The 19,334-nt window shown below is 32.6% G+C and overlaps 1 protein-coding gene across 1 annotated transcript; it reads right to left on the bottom strand.

Annotated features, from left to right (window-relative positions):
* Window positions 1–182: 182 nt before the first annotated feature.
* On the bottom strand, window positions 183–4,070 carry LOC146955531 (structural maintenance of chromosomes flexible hinge domain protein). The gene is made up of 4 exons (XM_085721884.1): window positions 3,648–4,070; window positions 3,396–3,554; window positions 2,057–2,740; window positions 183–1,534 (listed from the first exon to the last, which is right to left on the bottom strand). Exons 1-4 carry the CDS (start codon window positions 3,975–3,977, stop codon window positions 446–448), a joined length of 2,262 nt encoding a protein of 753 aa, XP_085578010.1. The 5' UTR covers window positions 3,978–4,070; the 3' UTR covers window positions 183–445.
* Window positions 4,071–19,334: the final 15,264 nt, after the last annotated feature.

Raw genomic sequence — 19,334 nt, 5'->3', positions numbered from 1 at the left:
ACTTTGTAACTTTCAGAGACGAAGTCTGACATTATAATTTTAAGGTACGAAGTTCAAATTTTACTCAAAATAAGTTGAAAGAAAAACTATGTAGCTCTACACCTGTCATGAGCTGTATTTTTCTGGGTGGTATAATAGTAACAAACAGTAGAATCTAAAGAATCAGAGTGCAAACAAAAAGGTAACAAAACTGCAAAAGTTAAAAAGCCAATTCATACAACTTTATGTTAGAAACCAAAAGTTTTGAGCTCAGATGAAAAGGAAATTAAGATAAATTTACATGACACACTTCCCTAGACAGACACAACCTTAGTTCACTCTCTCATTTACCATCAACAGTTCAAATCATCCTCCTTTTGTTAAATTTAACTTCAAATCAGAAACTAAAAACACTTCCATAGTAAGACTAGTTAGAGTAAAACCGCACTTTCCTTAATCAGTACGATTATGTGTTAACCTCAGTTACTGTGACAGATGCTTCTTCAGCCACAGGAACAACATCACAAGACTGCAACAATTGAGTATAGTGAAACTCAATTTGTAGTCTATGATGAAGTGGAGTTGATGATATTAAACCTTTCTTCACATCTGCTTGTAATTCTCTAATAGGTATTGCTGCTAAGAAACTTTTGATGTATTCCTTGCATGATTCTTTCCCTCTGCACAAAACCTCGTCTTCCTCACGCTCACTTTTCGACTGATCTCCTGTCTCAGCACCAGACTCCAACTCCTTATCATTGATTTGCTGAACCTGCCTGTCATTGTACTCTAATACATCTGCAACGGTTTGTTGTTCACCGGTTGTGTTTTCGTCTGACGATTGAGTGGCATCTGGCATTTTGTAAATTACCGTGTTGCCATCGAATTTCAAGATATATGCTTGATTGCATCCTTCGTAAAGCCTCTCTCCAAGAGTGTCAATGATGCAGTAAGAATCGGCTTCAACTTTAAGGATGAAGAAATGGTCATTCCAACTGATAATAAAAATCCGAGGTTCATCGTTACTTGTGGAGTCCTTTCCGGCATTACTAATCTCATCCCAAATGTTTTCGAAAGACATGGCGCCATGCAGAAAATCGAACCTTCCCTCATCCATTCCTTCTGGATGAAAGAAACCTATAAAGGACTTTTCAGGAACAACGGAAAGGGGGCGAATTTTGGCCTGAACAACTGTTTCTAGATCAAAATGTTTGTCGGGGAATCGCTCCCTATATGTCTGGTTTTCACATAAGTTTCTCCACTCTAATGAGCCATCTCGAATTAAGCTATCAAACTGGGACTTTATGGGCATTAGGTCGCGGTTGTTTTGGAACCAATCAGCAATTACAGCAACAAGAGCTGTGCAAGCACTCTCCCCTGCTGCACGTTCACTGCGCTGATCAATTGAGGCAAAGAAGACTTGTGTCTGAAGTTTCATGTGGCCATCACGGCTCATTACTTCTTTCTGCTCCCAACTGCCCACCGCAAAGTTGTCGTCCCCAAACTCAGATACCGATGTTCGATTTGCACCTGAATCGTCCTCAGCTTTATGTGACTGTCATACAATTTCAAACATCAGTACTGATAAGCTAATTAACAACAGGGTGCAAGTCCAAAGAAGTTTCAAAAAAGATTAGGAGGTTATTAAGAGACAATTTAGATAAACTTGTCAAGAGGTATCAATGGAATGAAATATTTAGATCATTCCCATTGAGGAGAGTTGCTGAAAGAGAAGTAGAAAGGGACATCTTGAACTTAACGGGAAGGAACATTAAAGACAACAAAAGAAGTGTGTGCATTTCCCAATCTAAGCCTTTGTACTCATGCACATATTCTACAATGAAACTTAATGTATGAACTCTTCTGGGGATTGGACTCTAAACACGAATTGGATTATGAGTTTTTTAAACAATAACTTCTCTATTAGTTGAAATTTACTTCTGTGTTTCATTTTTTCAGAAGCTCTTTCATTAAACAAATTGACCTTGAGATGAATTTTAAGGATAACCAACACCCTATTTTCTTGTGCCATAAACATGTAGATGACGAAAAACAATGAAAAGGAACAAGTTCTTACCCCAAATGAAATAGATTCATCAGAGCTAAGCTGCCGGCGATCAAAATCAATATCATCACCACCTTCTTCTCCATATGCCTTCTTCAACAAGGGCTCTCCTTTAGATTTAGGAGATCTGAAACTCAACTTTCTCTTCCTCCAAGGCAATAAGCTGCGTCTTGAACTTTGCGCTACATAAGGCTCAGAGGAAGAAACAATAGAATCCTCTTTTGGCAAACTTCCAACGTCTGATTTGTGATTACTGTAGTAAACCCAATCCTCGTCATCACCCTTCACTCTCATGCTCGAATAGAATGATCCACCAGCATTTGCAAAGGCCAGTTTCCCGTAGCTGAACGATTTCCGCACACTGGAATCCTCCTTTACCTCTTCTGAATGAGAATCCCCTTCCTCAAAATCATCAAGAGAGTCAGAGTCAAAAGGGTAATTGTACTCGCCATCCTCACTCCTGCCAGAGTAATTTCCCTCACTTCCCTCTTCCTCACGGCTCGGTTTCCTTGATTTCCTTGTTGATACAAACTCAGTCAAAATCTTAACTTTCCTAAGACCAGCTTTGATAGTGGAAACCTCGTCTTTCTCTGACTCTCCTGATTGGTTCAAGGGTGATGCAACAGGTACTATTGACTTATGACCAAGCTCACTATTCTCTTGAGCCACTCTTAGCTCCACTAAGCTGATTGATATCTGCACACAATCAAGAGCGGTTATGATAAATTGATAAGCAGTGCAGAAACAAGCAACAAAGAAAAAACCATCCATTGATTCTAGAAGTGTAGAATTGATTGTGACATGTTTGGTAGCTCTTGAGTAGAATTAATTTTGACGCCAGAACTGATTCTACTTGAAGTTTAGATATTGGAGCTTTTGATTCTCTATAATTGATTCTAACACTCAAATTTATTATTCAACTCACTTTTACATGAATCTATGCAAACATAAATCACTTTTACAAAATCAATTTTGGTCAAGGCAGAACCAAACATATGCTTAGTCCTTAAAAGTATATAAATATAATGAATTTTCATATAAAGTATATAAAATCCTTATTATTTTTGGGACTATTCAATTAAGTAAGTCTATTCAATTAAGATGTTTGGGACTAACATAATGAATTTTCATATACTTCAGGGACTAAATTGACCAGTTTCATATACAATACTTATTATTTTTATATACTTTTTATGGATTAAATTCGAGAGAAAATTGGTATACTTTATGGACTAAATTGATGGTTTATCCAACAACAAATTTCAATTGAACATTCTAGTAAAAATTGATGAGATAAAAAAAGGTTAAAATAAGTCAAAAAGAAATTGTGGATAGAGATTGTTGAACATACAGTGAGTGAAAGAGAAGGGTCAACAGCAGAACCACCAGGAATTGTAAGTGGAATGCTCAAATCAAAATCCTTCTGATCAACAACAGATGCATACTCAGCTAGATTCAATGAACCTGTTCCAACCACAGGAATCTTGTTCTTTGGCCTCTGATTCAAACCCTACATCAAAAATCCCAAATTTTAAAAATTCAATTTTTAACGGATTTAAACATTGTACAATGAAATTGAACAAAAAGGGTATAAGAAAAATACGTTGAAAACGGTGAAAGCGATCTCCCAAGGATGAAAACCATTGTCTTTATTAGCAGAAAGATTAACAAAGCTACAAAACTCTTCATCCCACAAAACGATATCGTTTTCATCTCCCTTAGGATGAGCCTCACCAGTAAAATTTCTCACAACCGCGTTCCGACGAAGCGAACTAAGAGCAAGTTTAGGACCTTTCCAACGAATTTCAACGGCGAATGTATTCTCCGGCGAGAGATCGATTCCAGCGGAGAGAGTTTTGATGAGAAGTTTGACTTCGAATTTACGGGAAATTGGTGGGGGCCATGGACGCCATTTCATCATCTTAACAACCATGGTAACGCGTATTGTTGGTGGTTGAGAAAAGAGACAAAGGAAGAAGAAGATGATGAGAAGGAAGAAAGAAGGAACCTTAACTATGGATCTTACAAAAGGATTCGTGTGTGTTTTGTTTGTTTTTATAGTAACGCCGTTTTATTACAATTACTCTATGCTACCGTTTCTCTTTTTTGTTTTTTTAATGATATATTCATTTTCAATTTTTATTATTTATTCTCTGCTAAGCTGTCAATCAATTTGTAACAAACAAAGTCCTAATGAATGGTCCATAAAAAAAAAAAAACCTAATGAATGAGTTTTTTTTATAGAAGTTCTAATGAATGGGTTCACTTGTCGTAAAGTTGTAGGTTTAACTCGTTGAGTCAATGTGAGAATTTTTATGGTGGATGATTTGTAAATACTTGTTTTTTTTTTTTGTTATAATGTTAATCAAACAAAGGAAAACACAAAGAAAAGAAAAGAAAGAACAACTAAGTCCTTGGGAAATAAGCTCCCGAAGCGTCGCTCTTGAACAATTAAGTACTTGGATGAATAATGATGTAAACATCTGAAGCCGCCTCTAATTTGGCCATGTAATCCGCACTTTGTTGCCTTCTCTAAAAGTGTGTTGAAGAGAGAGATTACCGGTGGTCAGAAGGTCCTTAATGTTCTGAACTAGGACAACATAAACATGATAGTATTGAGTTTTCTCCTTTATGAGATTAATGGATAGAAGAGAATCCGAGTAACAAACCAAATCAATGATATCATTAATCGGAGCTTAATATTATTGGTTGGGTAATGCTAACCTGTGTCTGGAAGCACTGGTTAAGAATGGCAAAAGAGAAAATTTTAAGCCAAAAAAGAAAGCATTTAATGCATTGATTACACAACTTTGAATGCAAATATTACCCTTTTTGGATCTTTATTTAAGCATTTATTGCAAATATTACTATATTTAACTTCTTAACTAGTGCCCGGGGCACCAGTTACCATGACCCTTATTTGCAAATATTACTCAATTCACTTTGGATCCTTGATTTCCAATCAATATCCTTGAAAAGCAAAAAACTTACAATCCCTATAACAATCTAGCAATCTATGACTCAAAGACCACAAAGATTTTAAGAAAAATTGTTTGATCTGAAGGATAAATAGGAAATGAGGTTTGGAGAATCTAGAGAGAATAGATGCAAATGATTCAGTAGTTTAGGTGTTATGAGGATATGAGTATATATACAAAAGGGTGGCAAGAGCAAATATTTGGTCAAAAATAACATAATGAATCGATTCACTAACTGTGTGATTCGATTCAGACAGCTAAAGACAAGCAAACTGAGCCAAGAAGATTGATATGAATCATACTATATTTGAATCGATTCATATGCCCTCAGATGAAGGTTGATACGATTCAAAGAAGTGTGATTCGATTCACTTAACCAAAAACCAAGGCTAGAAGAATCCAATGATACGATTCAAGGAAGTAATGAATCGATTCACAATGATACGATTCAAGCAATCATGAGTCAAATCAAAATGAATGAAAAATTGGTAGAAACTTTGAGTGGTACGATTCAAAAAAAGTGTGAATCGATTCAACTAACTAGAAAATCGTTTTGACAAAAAACAATGAAGTTTTCTTCATACAATCAACATACTATCCAACAAGGGATCATATGACACACAAGGCATGATTGTTAGGTGTGCTTAACATGATACTAGGCAATAACAACTAATATCTAAACATCATCAAATAAAAACTACCTACTAAACATCATCAACATCATCAAAACACAAACATATGACTACACAATTTCATAACATACTCAAACATCTTATTCAATCACTTTTAGATTGAATGTCTCAAATAGACTATTTGGTTGATGAACTAAAGAACACTAAGTTAGTTAATCATAATTATTTTTTAGAGAATTAAAACAAAAAACCTAACATAAATCATTAATATTTGCGAATAGAAAGAAAACTTAAACCATTAAATTTCATCATTCATTGATTTTTTTGTCCCACTGGAACTCTTTAATTAGCATCAACTATAGCCATAAAATCCACGTATGTCTAGCTTTTATTTCAACTTTGAGTGATGTATTCTGTTGGAAAAAAAAAAACCTTGAGGGGTAGCATGACACAATGCATTATTTTTTCTTACAGGTGCATGACACAATCCATGATCGTCAATGCTTATATTTCGTGTGTGCTATGCTATACATATATAAATCAACAACTATGCTTACAAAGTCGACTTATGAAATGACTTGTCCCTTTGGCTTAGTGGCATGGTCCCAAAGTTTTTAATTATAGGGTTTAATTTAATGGTAAAAAAAAAAATATCTTGAATTTACGAAGTTTTAAGTTCAAGTTTTGCTAGGATCTTCTGTCTTTGACCGGACATATCATCCATTCACCCTACATTTTTCTCATTAAAATAATTATCTTATTTTGCTAAAAAAAAGTTATTTTAAGAAATTAAATAATTAACAAGTAATAAATGTAACCGATAATTGTTAAACTTTGTTACTTATGAATATAAATTATTTTCTTTGGGAGAGGGATACAATTAAGAAACGATGCCATATTTGACTTCATGTGCACCACACAGGTCCACTGGTAGCATATGTGGATGTCATTGCTTCAAAGTTGGGTCAGGGTCCTTTTTTTGTATTTTTTTCTTCATGAAGTAAAGATAAATTTACTTTACAACCCGTTAGATCAATTTATTTTTAGCAAAGATAATAACATTAATGAGAACATTGGCTTCGTTGGACAACTTAGCTTTACAGGTTGGCTTCTATTTTATCTATTCTTGTTTTGGTACATTTTTTTAAACAACATTTAGATGTATGAATACGAAATTTACTATAAAAATGAAAGACCTATGTATACAAACTTCCTTACATGTTTTGAGAATTGTGAGCCTTTAAATTGTAAAGTCTAAACGGTTCTCTTTCTAATTTTATCGAGACATTGAATTTTAACTTTTCGTGACCATTTTTAAATTTTTATGAAATTTCTGCAATGGATAATTTTTCTAGTTCACCTTTCACACACTTAATTGTAGTTTTATATTTGTATCTAAACTTCTTTTTAACTAGTTAACCAAAATCCCGGTTTAAGTAAATAAAGTCAATAAAGTCATTATCGATAATTAAACGGTAAGGATATTGGGTCATTTAAGCAAGTGATTAGGGAGATTATTCAGTTGAGAAGAAAGTCTATCTTGTGTATCACAAACACAATAAGTTCTTAATCGAAGATTAATCGTTGTTAAATACGGTAAAAACTTCATCAACATAACATTTTACCCATAATATGTTTCTCTGGTTTCTCTCCAATTCTCTTGTCACTAAATTTAGTTACAAATTAAGAGAGATATCATTTTTGTTGTGGGAATATCAATCATGTTTTGCTTCTATAAATTTCACGCTTTAATTTTAAAAAATTTACTAGTGATATTTGATCGTTTATGCTATTTCTATATAAATATATATATATAGTATATAATATTGCCTTCATCAATTGAATTTTTTTTATCCTTCACTGCCTTCGGTCATACAATTTTAGGTAGCCTATAGTGAACTTCGTAGATTAAACACACTACAAATTTGTATATGGCGATGTATAACAAAATATTAAAATATAAAGTAAATAGTCACTTTGGTACTCTATACTGTTAGGGATCTTAGAGACAGTAAGTGTTTACCTTTTTTTTTTTTTGAAAGAGTAAGTGTTTACTGTCAGGGACCTAACTGAAGTAAGTATGCACAATCAGGGACTTAACATCAAGTCTCCTGCATCCACACAATATCTTCATTGAGAAAGCTGACCCAGTTATTGTCGAAGAGCAACACTTCGTTGAGGCGAGTTTGAGAATATTAATTTTCGGTTAAGGGATAATGATTTTCGAAAATATTGATTTTCGGTTCAAGGACCAAAATGACCATTTTCTACTTTCATTTTAGTCCCTGTGACACCCCATACTCCTTGTCAGCATAAAACCGTTGTCACGTCATCAGTTAACAGAAATATTTAACGTCAGGGACTAAAGTGATAACATAAGTGCACATTCAGGGACTGCTTTGTCTTCAATCCTGAGTCAGATACCTTTGTGACAGCGAGGTGCAGAATCAAGGACCAAAGTGATCATTTACTCTTAAAATGTCATAGTAAGAGAATAGAACAGAAATAAATAAACGCAAAACATAACTAATGGAAATCAATTATTTGTTAATATTTCTTTGCATGAAATTGTCGATGATGATGGGGTTAAGAATCATGATCGTGAAGGAAAATCGTGAACCATAAAATAGACGATCAAAGCGGAAAAAAATCCCTTGATAGATCATTATGAATGGTCATGAATCAATTATTGACCGATTATCTTTTATAGAACAGAACCATTGGTTGTTTAAAATGGTATGAATCACTAGAGCTGCACGAAGGATAACATTTCTACTCAATTTACACAAACATAATCCTTAATGAGAGGTTTCCCTCGACAATGCTAGCTGATTGATCACAAACTTTAAGAAACAAACTCAGAATCTTTGTGCGGCTAGGGTTTCCGAAAACGTAAGTCACTCTTAATGAAACACAATATTTATAGACCACTTGTATGCAACATACCTTACAGTGTATATTGTGTTTCCACTCAAGTTGAAGGGAAAATTGTATCGTACAACTGTAGGACCGATGATGTTGTGCGGGACAAACTGTTAGGTTGTCAAGAACCGACAAGAGAATAAATTAAGCATAACAGAGATATAAATTAAGCAGATAATGATCTTGTATTGGATGTGTGGTAAGACTACACCAGATATGATTGAAAATGACAACATGAGAGAGAGAGAGAGAGAGAGAGAGAGAGAGAGAGAGAGAGAGAGAGAGAGAGAGAGAGAGAGAGATGAGATATCACTTATAGTAGAAAAATGATGGAAACTAGACTTAGGTTCTTTGTGCATGCAAAAAAAAAACCGATGATTATGTCATTAGGAGAGTAGATCATACGATAAGTACTCAAATCATTAGAGACAAATGAAGATCTAGAAAACTATAAAAGAAAATATTAAAAAAGATTTAGATATTAATGAGTTCGATAGAATTAATGTATATGATATAACATAAAATGATGTCGTTTGATCCATGTAGTCAAACTCAACTTAATGTGATAAAACTTTATCATTGATGTTGTATAAACTACTCATAATATATACAATGACCATCTTTTTCCCATGTTTGAAATTATCCTTTCTTGAAGAACATAACTTTAAGGAAAATGTTTTGCGTACCCTTCGAAATAAAGAGAAAAAATGAATGATACGATAAATATAATATGTTGATGATGTGATAAAAAAATAGAAAAAGAGCGAACACATAAAACATGAATATGCAATAAACTCACAAAATTAAAGTTAATAAACAACGGTAAAATGCCTACAAATAATATTATAAAATATATTAGTGATCGAATACCCATGCTTACAGATCTACCACGTTGATGCCCTAATCATTGATTGAATCTGTAATTGACTGAAGTCACTCCTTCAATAGAAACAAAACAAACACATCAACAAGATGTGAAATAAATAACACCGCACAAGACAATGTACAACACAACGCCACACACAGACGACGTAATCACAAAAAACACAAGATAAATTTGATATACGTGAAAGCCATTTATTTAAATTGAAAGAAAGGAAAAAAAATGAACAAATGAGTGATTCTCTATACAAAACGATTCAAAACAATTTCTTCTCAACGAGTAGAAGAGAAAAAGAACTTAGAAAAAAATTGGAGTTTTTCTCAAAAGAAATTATCTTGTGTGCAAATATATTATCGTTTTCCCAGACAACATGTTACTACCTCCGTTCCTTTTTAATTGTCACTTTTTGACATTTTACATGAACCAAGACAATCAATAAATGTTACTACTTTTGATATAATTGTTTCTACTTTTACTATAATGACCTTATTAATTTAATATTTTATTTCATTTGTTTCTCTCTCTGCAATAATTATCTAAGGATAATATTGATAAAACAACATTTAATGTTGCATTGAACTTTGAAAGTGACAGTTAAATAGGAACAAATTTTTTCTTTAAAAGTGACAATTAAAAAGGAACGGACCGAGTACATGTCACTTCAGAAGCACCTTTTTCCTTCCCCTTAATCCTCCCCTCTTTCTCAACTTTGACTTCTAATTTTCAAGACATTTAGAAATATTAATTAAGAGTATATTTAAAAAATAATTAAATTTGATTAATCATAGATATAACTTGTATTTAGAATAGAAGTGTTTTTTTATTTATTTATTAAAATTGAGCGGTTGTATGTTGCTAATATGTCTATTCTTATGATCAATGAGGACCAATAGCTATAGTCTTAAGTTTTGAAACTCTGAATTTTCCGTCCAAAAAGTTATAGCTTCTGTTCTTTTACTAATTAAATAATCTTGTTTATTTAATTTGAAAGCGTGTGGATGTTTCTTAATCAAAAAAGAACATGATGTTTTTGTTGCAATTTATTTTGTCATTTTGTTCAGGCCAAGTTCGGCACTTCCTCTTTCCCACTGAGTTTCATTTGAATGCATGTGGTGTGAGTGTGACAAGTGACGATAGTAACAACAACATCTAATATTTTCTATTGTGACTTTTTAAATGTTTAGTTGTCATCAGCATTTAAGTTATCGTCCTACCCACCCATATACCTTTCATATAACTAAGACAATTAACTCAAATCCCAGAAAAACAATTTTGATTTGAATTCAGTGTTTGGTTTTATATACTCATCATTTTCTCTCATTATAATTTTATTGTTTACAATTTTTTTCATTTTAAAATGTCAAAATACAATAAACTATTTTTTTATAATGATACTATTATTCATAGTATATTCGTCTAATTATTTCATTATACTATCAACCATTTAATAAATTTAATTTCGTAAAAAAATTTATACTTTAGTTTAATTAGTGTGATGCATCCAACAACTTACTATTGATGATTAATCTTCGTCTGATAATTTCAGCGACCATCTTTAGTGCGGTCCTTCTCTTCAAACTACATTTCTTTAATTTACAAAGTTTAAACAAAACATTGCTTAAGAGATCTGAATAAGACAGTGTGAGATTGTGACAGTTTCAAGAGTATAGGACCGGATGAAATTAATTTTGACTTCATTAACGATTTTTGGGCGAAGTTAAAGGATGATTTTAGCATTTTCTCTTAGAATTTCACCGAAATGGAAAGTTGACAAAATGTATTAATAATACTTTCATAGCTTTAATACCCAAGATTGAAAGTCCTCAACGTCTGAATGATTTTAGACCCATCTTTTTGGTCAATAACTTGTATAAGGTGGTAGCTAACAAATTGTGTAATGTTATGGCAAGTGTTATATTAGAATCTCAGTCAGCTTTTATTCAAGGTACACAATTTTTTTATGTTTTTTTTTTCCTAAAGTTAATTTCAAGATGTCTTTTGATTCAGTAGATTGGTGTTATCTTGAAACAGTTATGAAAAAAAAATGAAATTTCCAACTTCAAGGCTTCTGCATGTATCATTTCTTCTATCGAATCTATTTTTAATTGTTTCTTTTTGGGGTGAAGTGAGGAAATTAGGAAAATATATTGGAAAAACTGGGACACATGTGTTCTAAAAAGGAGAATGGAGGGTTGAGGTTAGGAGGATAAGGGAATTCAATTTAGCATTACTTGGTAAATGGCGTTGGAGATTAAAGGTGGAGCCAAAGAGCTTGTGGCATAGAGTTTTACCCGCTGGATATAGTGAGGTCAGAGTGAGTATTGTTGATTTGGGGGGGGGGGGGGGGGGGGGGCAAAGGTGGTTCTGTTTAGTGGAATAATTTAAATAGTATTAAAGTTGGGGTTGTTCGCTTGTTTGATGACGACCTTACGCATGATGTGAGAGATGGTGCTGAAACTTTGTTTTAGTGGGATCCGTGGTTTGATGGAGAGATCTTGAAGTGTAGATTTAGTCGCCTTTTTGGTCTTGTTGATAATAAAATGGCATTGGTGGTTGAAATGAACTCATTAGGTTGTGGGGTGGATGGTGAGGCTTGGAGGTGGTGGTGGAGATTGTTGGCTTGGGAGGAAGAGCAGTTGACGGAGTGCTGTGAGTTTTTAGATAACATTGTCTTGTGGCTATTGTTTTTGACAGGTGGCTTTGACAACTTCATGCTTCGAAAAAATACAATGTTTCAAGTGCTTATAATTACTTGATTCCGACGGATCTTAACTCTCCAGATGCTCACACAAATTTTGTTTGGAACAAGGAGTTTCCCTTTAAGGCCAGCCTTTTCACTTGGCATCTGCTTCACAACCGTATTCCTACGACGAACAACTTAATCAGAATGCAAGTTCTTCAGCCTAATGTGCATCTTTGTGTGGGTGGTTGTGGCAAATCGAAGGATATTGATAATCTTTTTCTATCTTGCGACTTTTTCAAAAAAATTTGGTATGGAATTTCTAGCTGGCTTGGTTTTATCATGGTTCACCTTGCTCATGTTTTAAACCATTTACTTCAATTTGAAATTTTAGGCGGTTTTCCAAAAAAAATATCCTCATATCTCTTCATTTGATTTGGCTTTCATGTATGGGTCATTTGGCGTGAAAGAAATGCTCGAGTTTTTTAGTAAAAAGTTGCAATGTTTTTGGTGGCTGAAAGCGAATAATATCAATTTTGATTTTAACTATCATATGTGGTGGCTTAATCCACTCTTATTTGGGAGTCATTTTGTAAGATTTCTGTTTTTTCTCTTTTCTTTAGGTCAACAGTTTATCCTTGGACATTTGCTGTAACTATACTTTTTTTTCTTCTGGTTTTCTGTTGGCACTTTTTGTGTTGGGAATACCTAATGTTTCGGTTAATATATTCCATTTTACCTTATTAAAAAAAGGATTTGAATATAGTTTTAGTCGGACTAATCTTCAACATTATTTTATTACAGAAATCGACAAAATCAATTACTATAGTTATTACTATATATATATGGTGATTTTTTTTTAAGCCTATAAACGATGATATGTCTGCATTTATATATAAAATCATATAATCTGGTTTGTAATTTTGTTGGTTTTTTTTTGAAAGACTGTAATTTTGTTGGTTAATAATAATCTTCTTTATAATAGGAAACATATAATATTTTATCAAAAATAAACCTTAATAAAGAATGAAGAAAAAACACTCCACCAAAAGATAAAAAGAGCAACTGATACTCGATTATTCTCCTTAAATTTCACACTGAAAACGTAGCACGCACATGTTATAATTTGTTTATTGAAGCAACTAGCATAGTTCCACGTTTAAAATGTTTCCATATACACATTTCAAACGCATATATATACGTCACAACTCAACTTGTTCAAGTATGTGAAATATAATATGCTAAAAACAAAGAATATAATGTTTTGAAGAGACTTATGTTTATGTTGATGTGACTATCATTGTTTAAACGAATGCCTATTGTTAATTTCAAGAGTATTAATGCGGTGTTGGTGGAGACACATTGGAGGTCTAAATCTGCATCGTATATTTGATGTTTGTTTCGACACCCTATCTTGTGGCTACTATAAGTTGGATGGCGATGCAACATATTCTATAGAGGGAGTAAGTGGGATATTGATGTTGTTTGAGAGATATTGTTTTTGAACAAGTTGTGAGAGCTATTGTTGATGGTGTCATGGTTGCGGGTAGTTGCTAGCAAGCCCTTCTATTATCCGATTTAGAGGTAACCGAAACTTTAACTATGCAGAAGGGTTTGAAATTACAAAAAATTTGTGTTTCATGTATCTTGTAGTGGAATCAAAGGCTTCAAATATAGTTATGGCGGTGTTCATAAACAATCATCTTATATAGTTCTGACATTTTCTTATAAACTTATGCTTCAAATAACTATTTATTAAAAGTTGTGACATTTTCCTATAAACATGACCACCTTTAAAGATTTTATTATAATAAGAATTAGAATATTTGCAAAAACGTCATTGCCTTGCTTTCTTTTAACACGAGTATCACCGCACCCTCTTAAAATTGGATCGTCTTAATTCCCTTTTTTGCACTAGTGGTAGGTGCACCTTTACAAACTCTTGATGGATTTACTTTTTTTACGTGGGATTTGGATCTCCTGAAAAATATGAACCAAAAAACATGAAGGAAATACGCAAAGAACCTAATGCAAGAAAGGGACAAAGTTGAAGGGCAGCAAGAAAACAAAAAGAAGAGTATTAAATTATTAATCTAACAAGACAAGTCAATTTCCAAATGAATATCCTATTCCGCCAAAGGCATGCCAACCAAATTCGACATTCAAACCTAACCAGAAGATAATATTGCCAACCTAACCTAAAATTTAATTGGATTATTTTAAAAAATCATCCAGAAACGGTCACCGTTCTATGCATAGGAATGCATCAGCATATATTAAATATTGTCATAAATTTGGAGCTTTAGGCTAGCAAGGTGGACTACAAAGGTTATATAAATGATCTTGTATGTTTATTTATTATTTTCGTATCATTCAATAATTTTTAAATTAAATAGAATAAAATAGAAAGAAAGCCTCATTTGCTGTCCTATTTCTTTTATGAGGACTTTATCCTTTCAAGTTTTGAGTGAGATATTCATGATTCTTAATGAGACATTGACATAGCTAGAAACATGATACAATACCTATGCGAACACATCGACATCAATAATAATTTGAGAAATGAATTAATAAAATGTAATTACACGTATTAGTGTTATATGGAACACTAATGTATAACGGATACTAGATGGATCTTCAATTAGGTTTTTGATGCTATTAATATGGTTCTTTTAAATGAGAAAAACAATTATTAAACAATACCTCATGCTATTATTACCAATTAATGTTGTTAAGATCACATGGAAGATTGGACTAGGGAAGATTGTTCCATGATTTTTGTTAAGAATATTAATACGAACTAATCAAGGAATAAAACATGTTTATTAGAGCCCTAAAGCTCATTTGTAAACAGGTATCTTTTCCTACAACGACCTCCTATCAAAAGTCCAACGGTCCTCCATCTTTGCCTATAAAAAGCACTCTTCATCACAAATGCAAGTTATCAAACTTTTATCTTTTCAATATACCTATGTCATCATCAGGGTCACAGGGTGATTGCAGATACCCCCTCTCAACTTGCACCTAGACAATTGACACAAGCCAATATTTCTGATCACTCCAGATGAATTATATTTTTTTACTCTATCAATTTAAACAATTTTTAAGTTCAATGATTGTCTTTTATAGTAAAAAAAGTAAAACTTTAGTGATTGTCTTTAAACTATTTTTTTTTAATTATCAAATTAATCTCCACAAAATCATTCTCGTTCGCATTTTAAAAGTGACTGATGAATTATACTAATATATGGAAAATAGTTTAGAAAAACTTTATTTCTATAGTTAACAAATCAAATAGCATAGATAATATCAATTTTAAATAAAATATCCACTTTAAATTTCTTAAGAAGTGTCCTTAGAGCAAGGATACTTGTTAACATTTTGTTATATGTTGAATACACAATTCTCAAAATAAAATTTCTACTCTAGACTTCTTAACAAATACTCTTAAGACACTTGTTATCATACTAAAGATCTATATATCATCATCAAAGCATATTAAAGAAGAATATTCATAACTTGAATTGATAGGCGCACCAAGGTTGGAATGGGGAATAAAATCAGTGTAAACACATTTCTCGTGGCGTAGATGGGCCAGCCAATGAGGTGGGTTGGGTTGGCATATGTTTTTCACATTTTTTTAGCACAATACTATTTTTAACTTTTCACACCCTAAACTTTTATTTCAATATATAGATCTTGTTACGTGTAATCAAATCGTTCACTAGAATTATATAACCATACTCTAACAACATAAACAATTAAAAGAAGAATAAATGGGAAAGTTTTTTAAGAGGTTAGATTTGTTTGACCATCAAATATTGAACTTAGACATAATGATAGTTTGCTAGTGGGTTGGAAGATGGCAAGGCTTATTGAGAGGTCCACACATTCCATCCCACTTTGTTTTTCAATCCTTTCTGGCATTTTTGAAGAATTTGTAAGAAATTATGCCTTCCCATTTCAAGACATATTCCTTTACTCATCTCCTTATGGGTTACATTTGCTCATTGATTCAACTTCCACCAGCGTGACAAGATGAGAGGAATGGAGGACCACATACACTTTTTATTTACTCGAAGGGATCGAATGAACTAGACTCAAACCCTTAACATGTTAGATACAAGATCAGTTATGTTACACTAAGTGCATGTTTGGATGGACGGCTGCAAATCACGTTTTGCTTAATATCATAGTAAAAAACCACTTTATCACCGAAGTTTCAATTTTCAGCTTCTTAAAATCACAGCAGAATTACATTGTAAAGTGTGCAGATGTGCTTTTGCTTCATAAAACGTCACTTCAAACAGACACTAAGCCAACAACTTTAAAGTGTTATTTGAATGAGATAATTGAAAATTCTAAAGAAATGAAAACACTGCATGTACCGTGAAAAAACAAGAAGCTACTATTTGTGGCATTAGCAAAACGCACGTCCATGGCCCCCCACCGCGGTTCAAAATAGCCCGAACAGCTTAAATGTTTATATTATTTTTGTTGGTTTGAATGAAATATAAATTTTTAATTCGTATACTTTATTGGATTATTTTTATGACATTCAAAAAGAGGGACCAATTTTAATATATGAAAATTGAAGGATCAATTTAGAAAATTTGAAAATTTATAGTGAGCAATTTGCAACTTTAAAATTATTAATTATAGGGGATAATTTATAAAGCTTGACAATATAGGGACCAATGCTTAAATTTTTGAAAAATATAAGAACAAATTTGCATTATTTTAAAGAATTATATTAGGACCAATTTGAGATTCACATTATATAGATTATAGAGTAAATAAGAACTTTCAATTTTTTTGTTTTGTTTTGTTTTTAGGAGATGTTTGAAATTTCTTAAACATAGTATTTTTTTTCAAGGAATCTAGTGATAGAAATTTTACATTTAAGATGAAAAACTGGATATTATAATCTAGAATTCAAATCTGGCCCTGCATTGTCCCTACCAATTAAATCATGATAAATGACTTCTTAAATATAGCTTCAACAAAATACTTCATAAATCTCATCGTTTTGAAAATTCTTTAAATTGAGTTGAATTACTTTCTAAAATTACATTGCCTAATAAAATTCTCTCATCCAAACACACTCGCAAACTTGATTTTTCATATATTCTCTCCACCATAAGTAATGTTATTCGAAGGACTGTCAAACACTAAATATAGACATCTTCCACGAATTCCAACTAGGGATGGCAATGGGTACCCATTGGGCAGGGTACCATAGTGCCCATCCCCATACCCGCGTTTTAAGAAAATCCCCATACCCGAGCCCATACCCTCATGGGCAATAAGTTTGGTGCCCGTCCCCATACCCTATGGGTATCTAAGTGCCCGTACCCGCACCCATTACCCGCACTTTCACAAGAAAAAGATAATAAATAACAAAAAATATCACAACATAATTAAAATATGATATGAAATATGCTAAATCAACATATGAAATATTACGCATCATATTATTTTGCCAAATAAAAAGCATCTAAAATATAAAAAACAAGTGCATATTACAATAAATATCAAAGACTTAGGATTAATTAACTAAATTTAAAATAAATAAAATTATTGGTATAGTCTATATAATGTGCGGGCATGGGGCGGGGTGGGCACTAGAGTGCCCGTACCCGCACCCATACTCGTTCAAATTTGCGGGTAATTACCCGTGCCCAAGCCCATACCCAACAATGCGGGTATTTACCCGCCCGCCATGAGTATTTTTTGCGGGTGCCCATTGGGCTTGGGTCCAATTGTTATCCCTAATTCAAACCTACACTAGTCTTTTTATTCACACACTATGGTAAATGAACTTTTCAATGTGTGCATGCAATAAAAGTAAAAAAGACGATCGAATTTATTTTTGAAATTTGAAATCGAGACAAGAAGCTATAATGGGCATGTATGTGTTTTGTCTCTGCTGTCACTGTGCCTCTAAAGGGAATATGAGTTGACATGTTATTGTGATGTATCTTTGAGTAATTGGCAAAAGAAAAGGGACATTGGGACTCAAGTAACCAAACATGTGATAGGGGACCTTTTTTGTTGATGAGATATATCAGGGGTTGACCAAGTTGGAAAAGGGGAGCAAATAAGGTTCACAAACTTTCCACATCCACCAGGAATAAGGGTCATGATTGGCTATGTAGAAGTTAAAGATTACATTTAATAAAGTGGCAGACCACACTATATAGTATAGTTAATGAGTGATCTAAAAGCATGTAACACATTTTAGAGGATGCTTCATGTCTGTGACCATCAATTACTCATAGCCAAAAAGAACTAGAGCCTCTAAATATATCAAGATGCATTTGAACAACAATTTGAAAAGGAGTTATATCATACCATATTTGACACTCTTCTTTTATAGCCCAAACAAAAATTAGGGACATGATTTTTGAAATAACAAAACAGTCAACAAAAATGGATGGCAATTGTAAAACAACTTTCTTGAAACAAACTAATTGTGTTAGTTATCAACTATAAAATTACTTTATCTTCCAAAGTTATGAGGGTACTATTTGCCCTAATTTATGTTAGATTAAAATCACATAATTAAATTAAGTAATTAAACTCAAGTGATTAATAAACTCCAGTTAAAAGCGAATTAATCGGGATAACTCAAGCTCAAATTAAATGGCTATTATATATTTTTCATCAAACTTTACTTATTTCTCGATGAAACTCTGTATTACCATTTCTTTAGGAATCAATGAGTTAAGAAAAAACCACAATTAATAATATGGTATGCTTGAGACAAACACATGATATTATAAAATTCTTCCTCTTCTAATTGTGTGTTTGGTTCAGCTTTGAATATAATTGATTCTGACAGAATTGATTCTGATAGAATTGATTCTGAGAGAATTGATTTATGTTTGGATACAATTATGTAGAATTGATTAAACAAACTGATTTATGTTTGGATACAATTATGTAGAATTGCTTTTGAATGTATAATTACTAAAATAGACATAGCTAAAGGAGAATTGATAAAGAAGGAGAATTGATAAAGGGCAATAAAGGAAAATAATAGGTTGTAATAATAAAATATAAAATTTACTGTTTATAATTGATTCTAGAAAAGCTAGAAGCTAGGATTTGTAGCTTCATGGAGAATTGCTTTTGGAGGATAAAAGCAATTCTGAAAAGCCAAACCTAACATGTTGCTTTTGGCTAGAATTGC

This window comes from Medicago sativa, chromosome 1, assembly GCF_051527215.1.
Source record: "Medicago sativa cultivar Bolivia chromosome 1, Bolivia_mono, whole genome shotgun sequence".
NCBI lineage: Eukaryota > Viridiplantae > Streptophyta > Magnoliopsida > Fabales > Fabaceae > Medicago > Medicago sativa.
Note: the sequence above shows the minus strand (reverse complement) of the source record. Positions and strands in the feature narration are given on the sequence as shown.